The following is a 23,380-nucleotide window of genomic DNA, read 5'->3' on the forward strand; positions in this document are numbered from 1 at the left end:
GCTGGATCACTGCTGTCTTTCCTGGTGTGGTTGTACGTGTGCGGGGATGACTCTGGGGTTGTGAATATGTTGTTCGTTCTGCAAGAGCCAGAATATACTAGTATTAGGCATGGGCTTCAGCCACTTTCTTTAAACTAAACTGTTCATAGTCTTATTTTATTTAAAATCATTTCTATCTCAAAGCCGAAAGGTTTTCAAAGTGGCATACAAAGTTAAAATAAACAAGTGCTGAAAGTCTGTCACGTATACTAAACCGTTGGTAGTAATAGCACTGAAGTGAGAAACGGGAACTGTAAGAATTCATTAAAATAAAGCAGATAATGCTGAAATAATATATGCTTCAATAGCAGAACAAAGCCATTGTTTCTGATATCAGCCTGCTATTTGCCTAGTAAAAAAGAATAAAAACACCCTTCCCTGTGCTTGAGTAGGTAATGCTTCCACATGGCAACTAACACTTAGCAAGGAAGATAGTGGAGTTCAAGAGCCAAGATGCCAATTTAGCAGACGTTTGCAGTGGAGCGGTTTACACAGGCCCTTTAAAGCCTTAGTGCTAGGTAGTCCTGAAGGGTCCCTTGGTCGATTTGCAGCTTGCAGTTTTCAAAACAAAAAGGTGGCCAGTTAATGTTCTTTTGAAACTGGGACAGGGTATAGCATTGCAGGTACACAATTTAGTCACGAGGAGCCTTCTATGCCATTTGAAGTTGGCTGCCAAAGATATGCCAGAAACTCTGTAGGTGATGCCTGCTGAAATTTCAGACACCAAAGAGCTGGCTGAATAAAATACCAGTGGCAAAGGATGATGCAGTGGTGCTGTACATGCCTCCTTGTTGCAAACAGCAAAAGTAGACAAGAGAGAGATATCCCCACCCTCAATGCTGTTTCTAGGATGGCTCACAAGCTTCCATTAACACATCGCAGTTCTAATCAAAACAGGAAGATGTCATGGAAAACATACATGGCACTAAAACCTCAACTTAAAAAGGCAGCAGAAGCATCAATGCAGAACTGTAAAACCTGTGTTTTGGCATAAAAATACTTGGTAACAGAAATAATGAGTACAGATATTGAAATATTAAACAGTTAAGAGAATTAGGATGATAAAGTGCTGTGAGATATTGAGGTAACTCATAAGAAACCAATTGTACTGAATGCTCTGTATCCAGTGAAGCAATCTGGGGGAAGGGTTTCAGAGCTGTGTCACTGGAAAAGAACCCATTTCTTGTGAGCACCCATATTTTAGAAAGTGGGGAATCGTCTAATTTGAACTGGAGAAAGAGATCCTTTAAATACTCTGGTCCCAATCATTTATGGGCTTTTCTGTGCCAAATTAGCGTGTGAATTTGCAATATGGATACAGATTATAGAATTTTATAGAATTATTTGGTCCTTGGTGCAGAATTTGGATGGCATCTAATTTTAAAGCACGGCTTAAATTTTATTCATTTGAAATGTTTTCAGACCACTTTTCTTCTGCAATGTAAGCAAAGCATCTCACAGATTTATTATAACAATAAAACCAACAAACAAACCAAAACTAAGCAGTGTGCAGCATTTTGTTAAATAGATAAAATCAATCATGCAGGCAGGGCAGCAATAAGCAATTCAACCAAAAAACTAACATCGCAAAAAACTTGGGAGAACTGGATGATTTTTATAGGATGTCAAAGAGCTAGCAGAGAGCACACCAAGCAAAATTATTTCAGAAGGATATTCCATGTAGTTCCAATGTACACAAGACCCATTTGTATAGTTGGTTAGCCATCCTTTTGGCTAGAACCCAGTGCATGGTCTCCCAGTGCTGCTGATAGCATTTTAAAGGTAAAAGAATAATGATGTGTTTTCCCTTTTAAAATGGCAGTAGTTTGAGGATACTGCGCCTGCGCTGGTCCCCGATCGGTATCTGTAAGAAAGCCCGGGAAAATTTCCGCGGCCGGCGCCACTGGGCATGCGCAGGCGACCCACTGCGCACGCCCAACGGCGCCACCGCGGCAATCCCACCAGTTCCTTCATGACCGCTGAAAGCCCCCAGAGAAGGGAGACCGTCAGCAGCGGGGAAGGAGGGCGGGTAGTGTGACTGCACAGATGACCACTCGAAGATCTACAGTTACAGGTAAGCAAACTGTCTATCTTCTTCGTGGTCTCTGTGCCTTCCCAAGATTGCCCTGTATGGCGAACTCTCCACCGGCCATCGAAATAGAGGGGCACCAAAGAAGAGGTACAAGGACTCCTTGAAGAAATCCCTTAGCACCTGTCACATCAACCATCACCAGTGGTCTGGCCTAGCCTCAGATCGCAAAGCATGGAGGCACACCATCCACCAGGCTGTCTCTTCCTTTGAGAACGCACGCATAGCTGGTCTTGAGGACAAAAGGAGATTGAGGAAGAATCGCACTGCTACAGGACCAACCCTAAATCAGACTTTTCCCTGCAGCCGCTGTGGCCGGACCTGCCTGTCCCACATTGGTCTTGTCAGCCACCAGCGAGCCTGCAGCAAACGTGGACTATTGCACCCTTCTTAAATCTTCGTTCGCGAAGCCAAGCCGAGAGTTTGAGGAGCCTAGTTTTAATTAGCAGAATTGAATGGATCTGTATGGTTAAAGCCCCTTCCAAATCACGATGTGCATAAGGGGAGTTTCCCTTTTACAGACAGATCTTCATTACATCTGATAAGTCCAATTTTATGAGGTTCAACAAAGGCTTAAAGTTGCCATTTTTTTTTATTTGAACCAATGAACTTAAAGATTTGACACACTTGAACCATTTTGTTTTTAGTTTTCATGAAAAAACTGACTGTGTTAATCACTGCTGATTAGCAGATAGGATAAATGGGTCGAAGTTGTATCTTAATATCAATGCTAATTAAATATGCTATTTATTAATTGTATTTTTAATCCTGTTTTTCCTCCCAGGAGCTTGGTGTAGTACAAGTGGGTCTCCCCTTCTGCTTTTTCTTCTAACTCCCCTGTAGAGGAATATTTGGCTGAGATAATGTCATCCAATGAGTTTAGTATCAAGCAAGTATTTGAACCTGGGTCCATCATACCGAAAACCTGAACTATGTAGAAGAAAAGAAAAGCACGAAGTATTCTTGGAGGATTTCTGGATAATGAAAAATATGAAGAACTGTATAATCACAGGTGTTTGGTTTGTTTTTTTAAATACACATTCCAGTTTTAACATAAGAATTCTTGTTCAGCAATAGGAAAGGGTTGGAGCACCTTTCCCCTAAGGAAATGCTGACAAGGTTGGCTCTTCAGAAAAACAGATTACTAAGGAGGGACATGATAGAGGTTTATAAAATTATACCTGGGTGGATAAAGCGGACAGAAAGAACGTTTTGTCCCTCTCCCATAATACTTGGGGGCACCGAAAGAAGCTGACGGGCTATACATCTAGGACAAAAGGAAGCACTTTCTCATTTAAGAGATAATTAAATTGCAAAATGTACTGAATATGTGAAAAAGTGCCACCAAATCTCAACCAACTTATGGCAACCCTGTAGGGTTCTCAAGCAAGAGACTGCGGTTTGCCATTTCTTTCCTTGCCATGAACACAGATGGCTTTAAAAGGAGTTAGATTAATTGAGAACAAATGCCTCAGTGGCTACTAGTCATAATGAACAGAGGACCTCCACATTCAGGGGCAGTAAATATTTGAATGCCAGTGCCAGGAGGCAACATTAAGGAAAGGTCTTGCCTCTATACTTTATTTGATGGCCACTGTACAAAAGAGGAAGCTGGACTAGAATGACCACTGCTCTGACCCAGCAGGGCTCTTCTAGCGATCTTACACTCTAGTCTGGTCTGATTTTTGATGAATGTTTAACTGAGCTCTCTATAACTTCTATTCAGCCAGTTTCTAGGCCTTATTGTGTCAAAAAATGCAACCATGCAGTATCTCCTTTCACAACACAAGTCTGTTTTTAGAGTGGGCCAAGATCTCTCTTTTGTGCTGATGCATACAGGATGGCTAAAACAAGAGTGCCTCAGAACATCAAGAGTGCTTTCCCTTCACCTCAGTTTCATCCACACTTGCTTGGCAATGGTGGGCAGGGCTCACAGACCTTTTTATTAAAGGGACAGGCTCCATAGAGCATGGGCACTTCCTCCTTGGCAGATTAAATTCTAGGTATGGTCACCCCCTGCAGCAAGGCAAAGCAGAAATCCTCTTCAGAATTGCAGAGAGAAAGACTGATAGCAGCAAAGCAACTGTGAAGACGTTATTTAATAACTTTGTCTTTATTCATTTTTTTAAGGCTTCCCTTTTGCCAAGCAGCTGAGGGCACAGTGTAAAGGTAAGGCTGAAAGGTAATTATGTCCCCCAAAGTCACCCTGAGAGATTTGGAGCAGGTTCTAAAACTGGTTCTATGTCCAGCGCTCTTGCCAGTTCGTAATCCTCTCTCTTGGTACTACTTGGCACAAAGATTAATACCAGGTGGGGGGGGGGGGGAATCATTTGAACTTCCAAAGAACTGGGAGGATCTTATGGAATCTGCCCAGAGGACCTAACTAGTTTTTTTAAAAACTAATTGGATCCAGTTTCCCCTTACCAGACTCTCATTCCCCTCAGTCAGATGTTGACTACTGTGAACTAATTTTCCAAGCATCACAGGGGTAACAGTGGTGGGACATGGGGGGGGGGGGCAGTTCATTTTCTTGAGTGAAACAGCTCTGGAGTGTATTATTTTACCTGGTTGGACAGTCCCACTCTCTCTCACTTCCCCCCTCGCTGTCACTGTCAGTCTCTCTCACTCTCTCTTGCTCGGTCTCTCACTGTCACACTCTCTCACTCTTGCTGCTCTCTTTTGTGCTCGCTCTCCCTCCCTTTTTCTCAGGTCCTGCTGGCTGAAATAGAAAATATTGGAGGCCCTCCAATGGAGGGGCCCCACAGAAAGAAGGGAGGGATTAAATAGAGTGCCCCCCATAGCTATGGGCCTGGTTGGACTGCTCAAGTGGAGCATATAATACCCCATGTGACAGAACTGGCTCGATTCTGTCTTCAGTCCTGGTCCCGTCAACTCCCTTTTGAGTTGCCAACTCCTGGAGGGAGCTTATCCTCTTCCCACCACTAGGGCACACTGCCACCACCTGTTCAATTTAGGAGTTCCTGACCAAGAGGAACAGGACTCCCAATTCCCATTGCCAGTTCTGAGGCCTGGCCTCAAGGTCCTCTGCCAACCCAGCACCTGGTTACGACAGAGACCAAAGTCCTTCTATGGGAGACCCCTGGAGGATTGGCACTCTTGTCAACTGTATGCCTTCCCCCTTTCCTGGATTCCCCTCTTGCAGTAGCATGTTCTAAGGCGGTTGGGGAACCTATGTGGTACAGAGGGACTACCTTTTTAAACAGACAAAATATTTATTTAAAATTTATAACTATATACAGACATCTTTAAATACAGGGTGAACAGAAGTAATAAATGAAAGTAGAGATAAATGCTCCTTCTTTCCCTAATATATAACTGGCCCTGACCATACCATCCAGAAAAGCCTTGCCTAGAGTTTTATAGACGCCTCTAGCCAACTCCCAGACAAGCACAGGCCTAAAATGGCGTTTCTCCACATCCCACAAGGGCATTTTGATTTGGGAACACAGCACAAGGGAATGGCTGAAGCTCCTACTCCACCCTTGACCCCTGCCCCTAAATAGTTACCACAATTCTCAGGGTGCATAGTTTGTTTTCTACGAAACATGACCTCATGATTCAGCACAGTTTTATGGATTAGCTATCTGTCACTAACTTTCACTATTGCCCTGGGTTCTGAAGCCATAACCTCACAAGCGCCTCCTCTGCAGTTAGGACTGCTCCCTCTGATCACAGTACATTCATAAGATCCATAGAATCCAGAAACCCTCAGGGCTTTTCTTGAGCAGGAACGCACAGGATCGCAGTTCTGGCCGGCTTTGGTGCCAGCAGATGTGGCCTAATATGCAAATGAGTTCCTGCTGGGATTTTTCTAACAAAAAAAGCTCTTAAAACCCTTAACAAGAATAAAGAGGTTAAAGTACAAAGACTATTCGCAGTCAGGTGCGAGGTAGGCTTCAATGGACTTGAGTGGGAAATTAGAAATTTATTTTCATTTCATTAAAAAGGCCAGCAGGTGGAGCTCTTTTAAAGCAAATAGCTCTTGTAGGGAACGCGGCTCAGGGTCGCTGTGTTCAGTTCCAGCGCTGAGCAACGGGGCTCACTTTCATAGGAGAATGTGGAGCAGACAAAATCAGGGCCATTATAAAGAAAATACCCTCCATTCCTAAATAGTGGTGACATCCCCATTTCAGGAAAGGGGGGGGCATATTTTACACCAGCTCAGAACTGTACCTAATGGAAACCCAGGTGAGTAACCCTGTTGGTCTGAAGCAACGGAACAAAGTTAGAGCCCAGTGTGAGCTTTCATGTGAACACATTTCTTCAGATAAAATGTTGTTGGTCTTAAAGGTGTCATTGGGCTCTAACTTTGTTCTATTGGTAACCTGTTAACTTTATATGAAGCTGTCTTGAATCAGATCCTTGATCACCCTGGCTGAATGCTCTTTATTTTCATTTGCAGGGCTCTCTGTGGTCTCAGGCAGAGAAACGCTGTGAGGTCCTTTAAGAGAACCTGGAACCTTTTTGGTGCAAGGCCAGCAATCAACCACTGGGGCAGAGGTGTCTCTCCTGTAACTCAATGACAACGGAGCATGACCAAGATACAGACATGGGAACAGCATTTGTGTGTATGCTATGGGAGAAAAATATCTGTTTTATTTGAAACCCTGTTATACATAATTTTTGTTTAAATGATGCATGGGTATATATTGTGTACAAAATCTCTTTGCTTTGGCTTTCAACATTGTTAGGGTAACTTCTTAATAAGATTTTTTTAGAAACCATGAAAGCACATGGCCTGATTTACCCTAATTATTTGCAAACTCTATTAACTTCCAGACAGGGCTTTTTTTGTAGAAAAAGTCCAACAGGAACTCATTTGCATATTAGGCCACACACCCCTGATGTCAAGCCAGCTAGGACTGCATTCCTGTGCGTTCCTACTAAAAAAAAGCCCTGCTTACAGATAAAGCTAACAGAGTTGATTTACAGGAACAAGTAGATGATGTCAGGACAGGGTAGCCTGCGGGGGGGGGGGGGGAATTGCCCCAGAAAAGGCCCCTGGCTTTGGTCCACCCTGGCTTTGGTCCTGCTCCATCACGGCCCCACTTCCCAAAGGAACGAGAAAGGGAGAATGAGCCAACTTGCCTGCCCAGCTAGGCAGCAGACCTACAATGCTTGTGGCTTGGCCTGGGCTTGGCTGGGCATTACCTTTCCCATGTTGCATGGGTGCTGTCCTCCTTTGGTGTAGTGGTTAAGTATGCGGACTCTTATCTGGGAGAACTAGGTTTGATTCCCCACTCTTCCACTTGCACCTGCTGGAATGGCCTTGGGTTAGCCATAGCTCTGACAGAGGTTGTCCTTGAAAGGGCAGCTGCTGTTGTGGGGGAGGAAGATAAAGGAGATTGTGAGCTGCTCTGAGACTCTGAAATTTGGAGTGGAGGACAGGATATAAATCCAATATCATCATCATCTTCTTCCTCCTCCTCCTCTTCTTCTCTGGCTGTGTACAGCTCAGTCAGGCCAAATGCCACCTTCCCTCAGGGGGGTTGTGGCTTGGTCTAGCTGAGTAACAACCTTTTTGTAACTGGGATGGCCCAACCCTGGGGGAGTTAGGCCACTGGCCATAATGGTCAGTTCTCCCCTTTGCAATATCCTGCTTTCAACCTCAGGAGAGATACCTGCTGATAAAGAATTTCCTGCAACACATGTTCAGTCTGTTCCCACCATCTCATCTATCAGATCTAAGGTTAACAGGGTGAGGAAAGGCATCTGCCAGAGACCCTGGAGGAGAACTGCTCAATCATCCTGGATTTGATAGTACAACTGTTTGACTCCATATGAGGAGAATCTCATAGAATCTGAGCCCTTCTGTGAGCAAAATAAGGTTCTTTTTCCTATAAAAGGATCTGGAAAAGTGTGCATACACCTGAAAGCTTATGCCCAGAATAAAGCTTTGTTGGTCTTAAAGGTGCCACTGGACTCAAACTGTTTTTTCTAGGAAAGGAGCGTTGAACTTGATGCAGCATCATTCAGGTCAGGGGGGAGCAACATATACGAGCTCATTTCCAAATTAACGTTCTTCAGATGAGATTGTAGCCATTCACTCTGTTAAGCATCAGTATGAGAAAGGAGGGAAGGCAGCATTGTATAGCTGAGTCATATCAGATCTCAAAAGCTAAGTTGGGTCAGTATTTGGAAGGAAGGCTCTGCCGAGGAAGGTGATGGCAAACCATCTCTGCTTCTCACTTGTCTTGAATGTCCTGTGCTGAGGTTGTCACAAGGCAGCTATGACTTGATACCACTTTACAAAGACATCAGTGGGAATGGAGAAGATTCATTCTTATGCCCTTGAGGTTGCAAAGCAATGGTTGGATTATTCAGCCAGGTATTCACTCAGTGGGGGGAAATGGCTTTAGAAAATTAGCTGTTCTTTAGATGTCCCTGCTTGCAAATGATGTCTCTACTTTAATAAATAACCAGTCCACCCCCCCCCCCCCCCCCGTAATCTCCCATAGCCATTTCACAACCATACATGACTTCCACAGCCTCTTTTTGTAGCTACCTGGGCTGGATTTTTTTTCTTACTAAAAAAAAGGAAGTCTCTAGTCCTCATGTTTGGGGCAAGAAAAAAAGAGTAGCTGTTGCATAGCCACAGACTGCACCTGCTGTAAGAAATGTTGAGTCAAACAAATTCTAGCCAATAGTAGAAATGTTTTTTGATACTATCATTCCCCTTTCCATCTTCTGTGATACATGAAGCAATGAATACTGGCTTCGGTCTGAAACAAATTCACAGTCATGCTTATTTCAATGCCAATGGGGAGGGACAGCTATAAACGTGATAAAATAAATAAATAAAATAAAATAAAGTGGCCCAGCTTTGTGCAGCTTGTAAAGTTTTAGAAGCAAATCAGAAGAAGTCACTAACAAAAGCCCATAATGGTCACGTTTTGTACTGATTTCTCCCACTAGCATCTCTGGCTTGTTTTCACCTGTGCTCCACTGCAAAGGCTGCGCTTAAGACTTCAGCTTGTATCACCCAGCAGAGAGAGGGAGAATTCTGTATGAATCACAAGAGAGGCTATCCTCTGTTTCTCTGCTGCTCACATCCCAGAGCATCTAGTTCTTGCCGGTTGCTCAGCTGCGCACTCAAGGATGCTGCATTTGAAAGTCCAGTTTTTAGATGACTCTCAGAAGATCTTCGTTGTTGATGTAAGTGGATTCTCTAGTTGCTATTTATTTCTATTTGTGGCTTCAAAAGCTTCTCTCACCTTCCTGAGCTCTCTGTCCACTTCTGCATTTGGGTTTCGGAACAAGGGAAGTGTAGTTAGAGGCAGAGCTCTCCCTGTATGTTTTTATTCCCCTCTAGAGCTGAGGGATATGAATTTGCAATTGAAAAGCCTTTATTAAACAATGCAAATAACTGTTTGTCAATATGATTGTGTTCTTTTCCAATCGAGAAAGCTTGTCCTCATTGTCTGACTGGCAACAATAATGTCTTGTAGGATGTCTGTCCGTCTGTCTCTCTGTCTGTCTATCGGACAGAATTGTATTTCACCAAGAAATATCTGAAGGTTAATAAACACTGATGAATCTTTTTTAAAAAAAATAATTTTTGGATATCATTTTGGAAAAAATCATTTTTGCTTATAATATTTAAAGTGATAAGAAATAATTGCATGCAAGAATTTAATGTGGCCTGCTATTACTAAAGTCATAAAAAGAACATTTAAAGGTTAAGCCTGAAAATTAACAAAGTGTAATTACTGCTTTAATTGTATAATAAATAGTATTTAATTATGATGCAGATTATAGCATAAGTGATGTTATTGTTTATTATTATTATCATTATTATTAATATTAATAAAAGGCATCCTTTGGGGCAAAGTATTTATTGGTACTTATTTTTAAGTCTTGCTTCACATTCCAAATTCATTTATATGTTAACAGAGACTCCAGAAACTTCCCCTTAAATGGTTGACTAAATTGACATGTGAAAATGCATTCCTTCCAAATGTTAATTGGCTACATGATGACTGTCTTGTCCTGTTTAGTATGATGCGTGCAAACATTAAAGCATCCTGGGAAATGCCTCACACAGTTCTCTTTTTCTCTAGTTTGTGAGAAGCTGTATTTGTTGCCAATTGGTATGTGCTTGTTTTTAAGGAAAGACAATAATCTAGATTGGTAGGAAAGGAATTTGCGTGGCTTTACTTCAGGAAAGTTAGGAACCTGGAGGAAAGTTAGGAACCTCTTTAAAATATTTGCCATTTTTAGATAGTGTGTGAATCTTATCAGGGTGGAGCTGCAACAGAGATATCTTTAAAATATATCCTTTTTTCAAAAGAGCTATTTCAGAAATTCCAAATAAATATTTTTTAAAAAAATGGGAAGCAAGCAGATTCTTTCTTTTAATTTTACCAAATTCTGGCCCATTAGAATTTGAGTTTGGCACCTTCACACCTCCATGTTTCAGCTTTTCCACCTCACCTTGCCTGTTAGCCACAGCACTTAAACTCTGCATGGTGTGTTATTGTAACAAAAAGCTTCCATTAAAGTCCCAGCTGGTCTTTTCCTTTTCAAACCATACAACCCCCTTGGAGGAATTTGATGCTGTAGTGGTTACAATGAATGAGGACCTGAATTAGTGACCTTTCTGGAATAAAAAAGAAACCTGCCTCTGGGCCACATTTTGGAGGGATCTTTCAGGCAACTTGGAGGTGGCTTTCCTTAGAACCTGGAAGAGGTCAGAAAGCTCTTCGTCAATATCTGGTTGATTTCTGGGCCAATGAACAGGACCAAACTGGCATGTTGAAAATGTGGGTTGTGTGGCTGGGAAATAATTGAGTAGGGTGAAACCATCACATCCAGCAATGCAACTTAAATTGCTTCAAGGTTGCCCAAAACAGATAGATTGGCCACGGAGTAAATGTGGATTAAGCTGAGTGGCAAACTGGAGTGAGACAAAATCCACTAGTAACTGTTATTATTTGTTTCATTGTAAGCAGTCCACAAGAGAACAAGGCATTTATCTGCTTCCTCCCATATCTTCCAGCCCACTAGTTCAAATTCTCTTTTCAGGCCCTGCTCTCTGTGACTGACACCACCTGAAGAGACAGGGCTTTTTATAGTGGTGTCACCTAAACTTTGGAATATCCTCTCGCTTGAGGCTCTCCTAGTGTCTCATTACTCTCATTTAGGTGCCAGGCCAAAACATTTCTCTTTACCCAGGTATTTAACTACAGGGTTCCATCTTTTGTAGAGGTTTTACGGTCTGCTCCTAGGGTTGCCAACCTCCAGGTGGAGCCTGGAGACCACCTGGAGTTACAATTGATATCCAGACTACTGGGATCTGTTCCCCTGAAGAAAATGGCAGCTTTGGAGGGAAAAGTCTATGGCATCATACATCCCAGCTAAGTTTTCTGCCCTTCCCAGGTCCTATCCCAAATCTTCAGAAATGTCCCAACCTAGAGTTGGCAACCCTAGCTCCTATAGACTGTTTTATTGATGGTGCTCTGGGCTGCTGGAAAGGCAGTGTACAAATCTTCCAAAAGGATTTTTAAAATTATAAAATACTCCACAAGCTGAGGAAGAATTATGCAGCACCTTAGAAACTCATTTTGGGCCACCCCACCTAAAACACTTATTCATTGTCAAAGAATTTGAAAACACCATATAGTTTCTGTTTAAAGAATGAGGTGTTTCTTTTTTCAGAACTGGGAAATTGTGAGCTAACAAAACAGTATTTTGTTCTGAAAATAAGTTCTCATTCTCAAGCTAGCATAGCTGCTGTTTCCTGCCCCCCAATTTTATCCTCACAACAACCCTGTGAAATAGATTAGGCTAAGAGAAAACGATGTCACAAGATTACCTTATGACTTCATGGATGCATGGGAATTTGTCCATCCTGGTTCTAAACTGACACTCTAACCCAGGGGTGGCCAAACCTGCTTAGTATAAGAGCCATACAGAATAAACATCAGATGTTTGAGAGCCACAAGACATGAACATCAGATGTTTAAGAAGAAGGAAGGCAAATAGATGGGGGAGGGAGAGGTGGAAAGAAAGCAACCTTAACTGTAAATGCATTTTCCAAGCCACTGGCTGGCTTGGCTTGGAGAAGTGATTTGAAGAGACAAATGCCTTCTCCCAGTCGGCCAATGGGGTGGTGGGGGCTTTGAGAGACACACAATAGGTGTGAAAGAGCCACATATGGCTCCCAAGCCACAGTTTGGTCACCCCTGCTCTAACCACTCTACCGCACACTGGCAAAAGACATCTGAAACAGAACTGTTTGGGTGCAATTTTCATACCTGTGTCTATAGCAGTAGAAAATAGCAGGAGTCCACTAGTAGTTTAAAGGCTAACAAAACCTGTGGCAGGGTATGAGTTTTCGTGAGTCAGGTATCTGAAGTGAGCAGTGACGAACGAAAGCTCATAGATACCCTGCCACAGATGTTGTTAGCCTTTAAGGTGCTACCACACACTTGCTCTTTTCTACTGCTACAGACAAATATTGTTACACATCTTGATGGTTTTCTAGTTTCATTTCATTTATCCCATTTATATCCTGCCCTTTCCGTTGAACAGGCTCAGGGACCTCTATTTTAATCTCATTATTTATTTTTCTAAAAAGAGTAACAAAGAGTAATCCCTCTGACATTCTCTGTGGCGGGGAGGAAAGGCTCACTGCTTATTTATTCATGTTGATTCTTACAGGAATAGATGAGGGGAGTTGTGCACATCTAAAGACATTTAAAAGTAAAATAAAACTGAGAATAGGCTCCCCTCCCCTCCAAGATGGCGCAGCAGTGGAGAAAGGTTATTCATATCTCTCATTACTGATGAGGTCACAAGCACCACACAACAGGTTCCCATGTTGCTTGTGCTGCCACATTCCACACAGCACTCGCATGGCTTTAGCAGGGGGCAGGGATGGAGGGCAGGAGATCATTTTCCCCATTAGCATAATATTCTTTCTGGAGTGATGAGAAAACAAAATCTCTACAAAAGCAACAACTCTGGTAAGCTACTACCTGGCAATAAAAAACAGTCATGCATTTATTGCATGACAAAAAGATATCTGGGAAGGCTGCACATTGCTTGCAAAGATCTTGTGGGAGAAGCAACGAAACATCATGGATGGTGCATGAATTGATTTCTTTATCTGGGGCAATATTTTTTTCCTAGGGTGCCACATTCCCTAACAGGCATAAATATTCTGCTTCTCCTCTGATAAGAAAGGAGGCAAAGATACCAAATACTTTAGAAGACGTGATGCTTCCCCATTAGAAGCGCTGCCCATTGCTCTCTTATGAGGAAACGGCCTAATGGTGGTCTCCAGCTCTTTTCCTCTGGGAGTCGGTGCCCAAATATTCTAGCGCAGGAGGAACAAACAATGATAATTGTTTTAATTACTGCTGCGATCCAGCCGTTTGGAGGAGAACTGGGACAGCCCTCCAGAGAATACTGTTATTACGCTGTCACTTTCCAGCTGCTTGCCTGCACGGGGGTGGTAATTTGAAGCATGCTGAGAGCAATGAGGGGTTATCTATAAAATGTTCACATATACGCTTCGTGCTGAGCAAAGCACGGCATGTGTAAGCAACCCTTCAATTTCCTTGGGAGCCGATGTCAGAATGACAAGTGCATCCATCCGGCTGTGTGCCAGACCCACTGTGCTTAGCAAAAGGACTCAGCAAGGGCATTGCATCAAGGGGCTGTCCCTGGTATATAGGATCCCGGACCTTCATGCCTGCGCACAGATGGACTTTTTTGTTTTTGTCCAGAAGCAGGAGAAGCGGTCTTATTCCCCATCAGATCTGCGGTCCATTAGCTCCATATTGTCCACTTCAGATGCCCATGACTCTCCAAGCCCTCAGGTCTTTTCTGCCACATGAAAAGATCCCCTCCATTGGAGATTAATGTAGAGCATGTCCTCTGTAACAAAAAAACCCCATGGCTTCTCTCTTAAAGTTTATGCCTTGGCCATGGACTGAGCTCCTCCGCGGTGGTTTCTCTTCAGCCATCACAAACCCTTGTGAGCGACTGCAGGCATGAGTATGGATAGGCTGCTGGGTCACATGGTATGAATGTGCCCACAGGAATCACAAGGTTTATGTATCAGAGACCTGCTCCCCTCCCTGGAGAAACTGGCCACATTGAAGGGTGGATTCTGTGTCAATATGTCTTGCTGAGGGCCCTCCTGACCCCAAACCCAACCCTTCCCAAGGCTTCCCCCTCCCAATTCCAAGTATATCCCAACCAAGAGCGAGCAGCCCTTGTAGGACCACTGGTCTCTGGCTCCTCACAGCTGCTTCTCAAGATGCTCTAATCAGGGCTGGCCCTGCCACTAGGCAAACTAGGCAATTGCCTAGGGTGCCGGCCTTCTGGGGTCACTGAATTCGGTGCTTCCCATATGATTCGGTGATGTTATCAGTGGGGGGGCATTGCCAGAAGTTAGCCTTACCTAAGGTGCCAAACAGTCTAGGACTGGCCCTGCCTCTAATTGGGGAGGACTCAACTTGGGACCTTCAAGTGTTTTGCCATTGAGTCTCAGCCACTGCCTTGTAGGCACAGCGGGTAAAGTACTCTTGTGATTTTCTGGTTAATTATTAACTTACTGTTGCACTTGACTGCCACAATTGCACCTTATTAGCTTTGCTGGCTGTCATTTTTCCTGCTTTTGGTGTGGCCCTCTTCTTTTTGCTGATTTTGCAACACCCAATGTTCATTTCATTCACAAGACCTGTATTTTTACACACGATGGGCAGGAAAAGTGAGTGTCATTAAAACTGCCAGGAAACCTTGGGCAATCAGCTTTTAAACCTCACTGTTCTTCAAGCACCACGATAATTAATTATCATTCCTCTTCAAGGACCTTGACACTCAATTAAGATGTGCAAATTGCAATGGTGGGTCAGCCTCATCAGGGCATACCAGAGGCCATCCCACAGCTAAGACCTCAGCAGTGCGGTCTTTCAAGCTGAGGGAGGGGTGTTACAGAAATCGTTGACAAATAAGATGTATATGCTACCTTAACAAATAAGATGTATATGCTACCTTAACTGTATATGCTACCTTAACTTCAAAAATATTCTGAAAACCAGATAGCTTACTAATCATCAGATACCTTGCTAATCATCAAAGGTACTTCCAAGTGAAGAACCTGAGGAGAAACGCTGAACACATCTCAGCTAGGATTAAAGAAGAATGAAAAAATGCAGATCCAATTTGGGTACAGCTGAGCAGACAGCAGACAGCAATCACATGATCACAGCATGAGTCAGCGCAGTATAGCGGTTAGAGTGCCAGACTAGGAGTGAGTTGACGTGCTCAAATCTACATTCTGGCCATGTAGCTCACCAAGTGACCTTAAACTAGTTCTTTAATTTTTAAAAAAAAAGATGTCTGTGCCCACGCATGTGTGCTTCGAATTCATGGCTGACTTCTGGCACCCCCTAGTGGGCCTTGGACATTTCAGAGAGTTGCTGAAACTTGCTGCTGCCTGCCTCTGCATGATCCCATCCTTGTAGTCCTTAGAGTCTCTCATCCAAGTACTTGCCAGGGTTGGCCCTGCTTAGCTTTTGAGATCTGAGGGGATCAGGCTTGCTTGGGCTATCCAAGTCGGGGTGACCTTAGACTAGTTGTGTGCCTTCAGCCTAACCTACTTCAGAAGGCTGTGAGGATAAAACAGTGGAGGGAAGATCTCTGTATGCCAGACAGACATAACTCATTGGGTTTGGGTAAAGATCAGATAGATTTTTTTTTAATAATGAAAAGATAGCTCAATCCTTGCCAGCTTGGATTTATGGGGCCAATATATGGGACCAAAGCTGATATAAATATCAGTATGGGTTGTTCAAAATACAGGTCTTAAATGGTTGTGAATCAGCCTGTATATTCTACCTTAACTTCAAAAGCAATCAGTGCCTTATGGTTTTTTGGGGTTTTGGTAAAAGCTCAACAGAAGTGTGCTCGATAGAGATCCGGCAGTAGCTTCTAAGGAAAACTCTTGCTCTTCAAATCATCCTATGTGGCATTCTTAGATAGGTTGCCATGCAAGGGGTGGGGTGGGGGTGACAAATGGCATTTAATTAAAAAGCTTGGAGAAGATGGAGACTTGTAACTCATTTAACCTGTTTGGAACGCACCTAGGAGCTGGTTTCAGGAGGTGGCTGAAACACAAGCACAAAAGCTCTTCATCATTTCACGGCTCTTTGAATTCCTGACATGCTCATTTTCTGCCCTGAGGTAGTCACAGCAGCAATAACCATGTCCCTGAACTGCCTCTTTTGAAACCTCTTGGATCTTGTTGTGTATAGAGACATCTTTAAAAGTTACATCTGGGAATTAAATTCTGCTGTGTTAATTGATTGGCCCAATCCAGTAAATTCACAGGGTACTCCATGTTCATCCTGCTTCATGTGAGAAAAGTTTTTTCTGCCTTCTGAGAGCAAAAGTAGCCACTGCGTGTGTGAAGACTCAAAGGTGCACTTAATTCTTGCAGAAATATATTTATTTATTTAGCTATTTATGCACCCTTTCCCCCTCCAATGGGCAGGGCTTTTTTTGCAGCAGGAACTCCTTTGCCTATTAGGCCACATACCCCTGATGTAGCTAATCCTCCAAGAGCTTACAGAGCTCTTAATATAGGGCCTACTGTAAGCTCCAGGAGCATTGGCTACATGAGGGGTGTGTGGCCTAATATGCAAAGGAGTTCCTGCTACAAAAAAAGTCCTGCCAAGGGGACACAGTGCAGCTTACAACATTGTCCTTCTCTCCTCCATTTTGTTCTCAGAACAACAACGCTGTGAGGTAGGTTAAACAGGGAGAGTGTGTGACTCACCCATGTTTCCCTGGCAGAGTGGAGATTCAATCCTAGGTCTCCAGATCCTTAACTGACAGTATAGCCCCCACCACACCTTGGCTCTCCAGTTAAGGAAATCACCCTTAATGGTTATGAATCCAGAACTGAGGTTCCATCTCAGTCCTGTAAGCAAAGTATGCTATCCAAAGTTTATGTTAATAGTAGGTAAAGATTTTCTTTAAAGAAAATTTAAAAGAGTTTAAAATGTTAAGAGTTTCTGTCCTCATGTACTGAAATTCATTTTTAATCTTCTTGGCTTTGGGTGTTCCCTCTTGCTCTTCTTGCCAATAGCAAAAATCTTCTGGCAAAACATTGTTCAACCTGAGCTGCAGCCACTTGAACCTTGCCGAAAAGGAATATTTTGGACTGGAGTTTTGGAATCCTGCGGGGCATACAGTAAGTGAAAAGTCTGATATCTTAGAAATGCCATGTAGACATGCTAGCTACGGAAGATGATGTACATTGACATGCGGAACCTGGGCTATACAGTTTCACATGACTAACAGTGCAGTTCTAAGCAGAGTTACACCCTTCTAAGTCAATTAAAATAAAAGGGCTTAGAAGGCTGTGAACTCTGCTTAAGATGGAACTGTGAAAGATGGTGCAGAGTGCCATCAGATTGCAGCTGATTTATGGCAACCCCATAGCATTTTCAAGGAGAGAGACTTCAGAGGTGGTTTGCATTGTCTTTGTCTGCACAACAACCCCAGACTTCCTTAATAGTCTTCCATCCAAACACTAATCAGGGCTGACCCTGCTTAGCTTCTGAGATCAGGCTCTCCTGTGCCTTCCAGGTCAGGGTGGAGCTGTGAAGCTGTGCACAGAAAACTGGTCTGTTAGACTTGGCCAGATAAAGCCAGAATGGTGAGTAAAATGCTGAGTAGCAGATAGAAACGAGGAACTTACAGCATACCATTTAAATAACTTCCTTGTTAAATCAGGAAAGTCGGCTATATCATAAAGCAGGAACGCCAAACTAAACAGTGTTACTTGGCAGTTTTGGAACTGAACATGTTGTGTCTCTGGGCTCGGTGACTGGGCTGCAGCCAACATCCTTGCTTTAATGTCCTGCCACAGGCCAGAGCTTCAAAGCTGTGATAAGTGTCCAGGCTTTTGTTGTGACGGCATCTGGTAATTGTCTCTGGCAATCAGAAATCCGTAATTTTAGGATTTTCTCACGGCATCCCCTGACTGCTAACCTATACATAGCAGGCCCTTTCTACTTGTTCGCATTTTTAGTTTATTAGGGTTTTTCCTTTACTCAGCTTCCCTCTTTCTCTCTCTTTTAGCCCTGCCTTTCTTTCCTCACTACCTAGGCTTGCCAAACTCCAGGTGTGGCCTGGAGATCTGCTTGAATTACAAAAAAAATCCACAAGACATGCTTTGGAAACTGGACTCCATGGCATTATATCCCACTGAGGTCCCTCCCCTCCCCAAACCCCACCCTCTCAGGCTCCACCCACTAAGCAGTTCCCCAATCCAGGATTGGCAAGTCTAATGTCTTCTAAGGGCTTCAACTGAGCAGGGTTTTTCTTTCATCAGTCTCCAGGGTTGCCAGCCTCCAGTTGGGGCCTGGAGATTTTCCACTTTTACAACCGATCTCCAGCTGGCAGAGATCATCTCCCCTGGTGAAAATGGCTGCTTTGAAGGGTGGACTCTATGGCATTGTTCCATCATGAGGCCCCTCCCCAAACCCCATCCTCTCCTGGATACACCCCCAGTCTCCAGGTATTTTCCAACACAAACATGGCAACCCTACCAGTTTCCCCTTTTTCTTTCTCCCTGCCTTTCTTCCCTTACTGCCTAGGCTTGCCAGACTCCACCTGGCTGGAGATCTCCTGGGATTACAACTGATCTCTAGGCAACAGAGATCAGTTCACCTGGAGAGAATGGCTGTTCTGAAAGGTGGACTGTGGTGTGTTGGGAGCTTCAAGCAAAGACCTTTTGTTTGAGAGAATCCTGGCAGCTGCACTCAGATTGGCCACTCTTGCGGAGCCAACTAATCAGGAAATATCCACTTGAATGAAGCTCATTGCTGAGTCAGTCAATTAGGTAATATCCATTTGAATGAAGCCCATGCAAATGAACGATCCAAGTGCCTGGTTTTCTATTGGGTTGTTTATTGCTGGAGGTGTGTTTTGGGTGGAGTTTCTGTATCTATAGCTATGGCTGGCTTCATGGATTGATAATTGGGTTTTCGCTAAAAAAAGGCTATGCTGAAATCACTCTAGCATCTGAATCCACTATTTTGCAGGACTTTATGGCATTTTACCCTGCTGAGATCCCTCTCTTCTCCAAACCCCACCCTCTCCAAGTTCCTCTCCCAAAACCTCCAGGTGTATCCCAACTAACAGCTGACAACCTTACCACAAGTACTGATCTCCTTTTCCTTATAGAATGTTGAGAACTCCCAGGCTTGCATCAATTCATTACAATTCTCAGTATGTTACTTCTTACTCGCAGTGGAGTTTTGATTTGTTTTCATACAGAGGAACATTCATTCATACGCACCCTCTTTGCCTCATCCACTGCTTGTGAGAATGATACCTTACAGAGCCCACGGCTTAAATTCTGCACCATGAAAAGCTGGATTCTGCAGCCTAATTGAATTATTCAGATTGCCCAGAGAAGTCTACTTATTGCGCTAAATATGCAGTGCAATTCTAGGCAGAGTTGTACCCTTCTAAACTAATTGACTGTAATGGACTTAGAAAGGTGTAACTCTCTTCAGAATTGCACTGTATATGCTATGGGGAAAGGAAGGAGTTGTGCTTAGCCCTTGGCCCTGATAACTGGAAATCTCTCTGATCTCTCCCCCCAGGTTGAAGAGCCATCTGACAGGTCATGGCATTAAATTTTATAATACTAACAGTGTAATCCTAAAGAGAGTTACTCCAGTCTAAGCCTATTCATTTCAATGGGCTTAGAATGGAGTAACTCTCCTTAGGATTGCACTGTAAGAATACTAAAAGGGATTTCACTGTGCATTGTCAGCCTTTTCTCAGCCATGAGGGCTAGAAACTTGCTTTTAAAAAGAAAAACTTAAGATGCTGAATCCTGTGCCTAATTGTGAATTTTACTATAGGTGGGGTTACATTTAAAATCCTGGATTGTATGCTACTGTGTAGATGTGCTCTTAGAAAAAGCAACAAACCATCACCAATACTAATAAATTATAAAGTGCTTAGTAAGATACAGGGATAGGGGAAAAAACTGGAGTAAAATAAAGTTCCAACTAAGTTCTGAATCTCTGACAGACTTATTTTGAACTTCGCCTAGTGGTAAACCAGAATAATTGTATTTCCTGTCTACTTCACCTGCATTTCCTGTTTGCCTCATCTAAATAGCTCTGCCTCCTCATTGGGACAATCCTGTGAAAGAATGGCTAGTCTGCAGAGAGCTCTGACCTACATGCATTTAAAAAAATGGACTCCACAATTCCTTAGAATGAGGTTCTATTATCTTTTGAGAAATAGATGCCTTTGACAACAGCTGTGCAGTGAACCTTGTGTATTGGGGAAGTTCCCCTGGAGCTAATCACTGGCCTCTCTCAAGTGCATGCAGAGATATTTATAGTTCTTTCTAAAACCACCCCCCACCCTCAAGCCTTGTGTTATTCCCCCCCCCCTTTTTTCTTTCCACTGGTGAAAAAAATCCTGTCTCAGCAGAACAGGCCTTTTTCTCTAGCAGGCAAATCCAGGTGGAAAATTGAAGTGTTGTTGAGCATCATTGGTCCAGTTCGACATCATCAAGGCAACAATGGAGCCCATTGACTTTCTTCCGCTTCATTAACTTGCTGCAGTGCAGGAGAGTGGGTGAGAACAGGGCTCCGCATTTATAAAGAACTAACGAGTGAATCTTGGCCTGTCTGCTGAAAGGCTGTTTCTCCCCAGAAACCATTCAAGGAGCATCACTCAGTGATATACATCAGTACACAGATTAACTTCTCTGCATTGTTTGGCTGCCAGAGGCTGGGTCTAACGCATGCAGGAGAAAGTGGTGGGGCCACAATGTGGTAGAATAGGCTATGCTGTTTCTGCCTGCAAGGAAGGGGTTAGGGGTTTTTTTTAGTGCTCCACTATATTAAAATAAGCTTCTGTGCAAAGAGAAAATTAGCATGGCAGGAAAAGGGATGAGTGCTTCACTTACCACCTAGGCTTGCCAGACTCTAGGTAGTGGCTGGTGATCTCCTGGGATTACAATTGATCTCCAGGTGATCTGGGATTACAACTGATCTCCAGGCGATCTGGGATTACGACTGATCTCAATTCCACCACTTTGTTCTGTTACAAGTGTTGGTTTTAGCCAGGAAAAAAACCTGTGAGATTCTCTACCGTCTTTTTCATTTTATGTTCTTACAGGCATGGCTGGAACTTCTCAAGCCCATAACAAAGCAGATTAAAAGTAAGTATTTTAAAAAATTTGCTAAAGCAATGCAAAGTGATGCCCTCCCAGTTCCTAATTTACCTTTCTAGTTCCTTATTAGGGAATCCAATCACAAATACTGAGGATAATTTAAAAGCTCCAAACCCCAAAAGAAAATTTGGACCACTGCAAATTATATACGCCCACATTCTGGGGATCTCCCTTTTTCTAAGGGGTTGTGTGAATTGTCCTCAGAAATTGTACTTGGATCCATGAATAAGGAACAAGGAAATGAGAATAAGGAACTGGGATGACTTCAGCCTCCTTCAAAGCAGCCTGTGCTAATGAGCAATTTCCTCTCTAGGAAGAACAGCAGCAGAAGGTAATTCTGCACAGCTTTTAGTGATGTCAGACTGTCCCCGCCCTCCCCCCCAACAGAACCTCTGGAACAATTTTGCAACTTTTAACATATTATTGTCTTTAAAAAAAAAAAGATTGTGAATGGACATTTAATTCTGTACTATTAAAATGGAAATAGGTGGAACATGTGGCCCAAATGAAATGACTAAATCAGGATTTGAACTGGTGGGAACAAATGTCTGCCAGATACATTGCAAAGTATGGAGGAAGTGGAGTGCATCTTACAGGAGGACAAAAAATCCCAACCTGTTTAGATTGTGCGCAGAGCTGGTCCTAGACTGTCTGGCATCTTAGGAAAGGCTAACTTCTCCCCCCCCACACACACACACTGGTAACATCACTGAGTCACAGGGGAGTGCCCAATTTGGTGCCCCCAGAAGGCAGGCACCCTAGGCAATCATGTAGTTTGCTTACATATGAAGCTGCCTTATACTGAATCAGACCCTTGGTCCATCAAAATCAGTATTGTCTACTCAGACTGGCAGTGGCTCTCCAGGTTCTCAAGCTGAGGTTTTTCACACCTACTTGCCTGGACCCTTTTTTAGTTGGAAATGCCGGGGATTGAACCTGGGACCTTCTGCTTCCCAAGCAGATACTCTACCACTGAGCCGCCGTCCCTCCCTGCTTAGTGGCAGGGCTGGCCATGATTGTGCACAGACTCCATTTTCTTGACATATGAGCACCGGTAACTTCATTTTGGTCATACTTGCAGTTGCCTGAGGTGACATTAGAATGAGATTGAACTTCCATATTCATTAGAAGTATACCTCTGAATATTGGATCTTGGGGAGCCTGTGAGCTTTCCAGAGACATCTGAGTGGCCACTGCAGGAGACAGGATGCTAGCCTGGATAATACGTGAATCAGTTTCTTAGGTCCTCTGTGCTTTTAACATCACTGCAGCTATGTGCTGCAATGTGAATATGTGCATGTGTCATTTCTGGGAAGTACGTTATTCTTATGCATTTACATGAGTTCCCCAGGACAGTCTCCCAACTGGGCACCAAACATACCCTGCTGAGCTGTGACTGTAACAGTATCTGGTGGCTCCAAGTGGGTAGCCATATGGGTCTGAAGCAACAGAACAAAGTTAGAATCCAATGGCACCTTTAAGACCAATAAAGTTTTATTCAGGGTGTGAGCTTTGGTGTGCATGCCTTTGTCCAGCAGTTCCCAATCCTGATTTCATTTCCAATGAACTACAGTGGGCGTCACAACATTCTCAGACCAGAATTAATTTTAATTAAAAATATTTGCCATATAGCACCCTTTTCAGGCAATTTTTAGATTGTTAATGCGCTGTCTTGGATCTTCAGGACTTTTTTCTGTTGCACAAGGGCTGCCAGCACACATGAACTACATTTTGGTTTTTATGTTTTTTATGTTTTTATGGTTTTTTATGGTTTTTGTGTCTTATTAATTTATTGTTTTAATCTTCTTATGTAAATGTTTTTTAAGCTAAAATTATGTAAGTTTATTATGTTGTAAGCCGCCCTGAGCCACTTCGGTGGGAAGGGCGGGATATAAGTCAAAATATAAATAAATAAATAAATTTTGGGAAGTAGGCAAACCAAAAGTTCTGTTCCATCAAGTGAAACTTATTAAGTCAGCTTGTGTCTTTTTAAAGCATGATAC

The 23,380-nt window shown here is 43.2% G+C and overlaps 1 protein-coding gene across 4 annotated transcripts in view; it reads left to right on the top strand.

Annotated features, from left to right (window-relative positions):
• Nucleotides 1-9,013: 9,013 nt before the first annotated feature.
• Nucleotides 9,014-23,380, top strand: part of FRMD7 (FERM domain containing 7) — a 36,610-nt gene continuing 22,243 nt past the window's right edge. For 2 of the 4 annotated variants that reach the window (XM_060249323.1, XM_060249325.1), the window contains exons 1-3: nucleotides 9,014-9,304; nucleotides 17,253-17,357; nucleotides 21,323-21,365. In XM_060249323.1, coding sequence (XP_060105306.1) covers nucleotides 9,248-9,304; nucleotides 17,253-17,357; nucleotides 21,323-21,365 — 205 coding nt within the window. In that variant the 5' untranslated portion in view covers nucleotides 9,014-9,247. Of the gene's footprint in view, nucleotides 9,305-17,252; nucleotides 17,358-17,728; nucleotides 17,826-21,322; nucleotides 21,366-23,380 lie in introns of those variants that run through there. The other 2 variants (XM_060249326.1, XM_060249327.1) reach the window with 1 other exon arrangement.

This window comes from Heteronotia binoei, chromosome 11 (genome assembly GCF_032191835.1).
Source record: "Heteronotia binoei isolate CCM8104 ecotype False Entrance Well chromosome 11, APGP_CSIRO_Hbin_v1, whole genome shotgun sequence".
Lineage (NCBI taxonomy): Eukaryota > Metazoa > Chordata > Lepidosauria > Squamata > Gekkonidae > Heteronotia > Heteronotia binoei.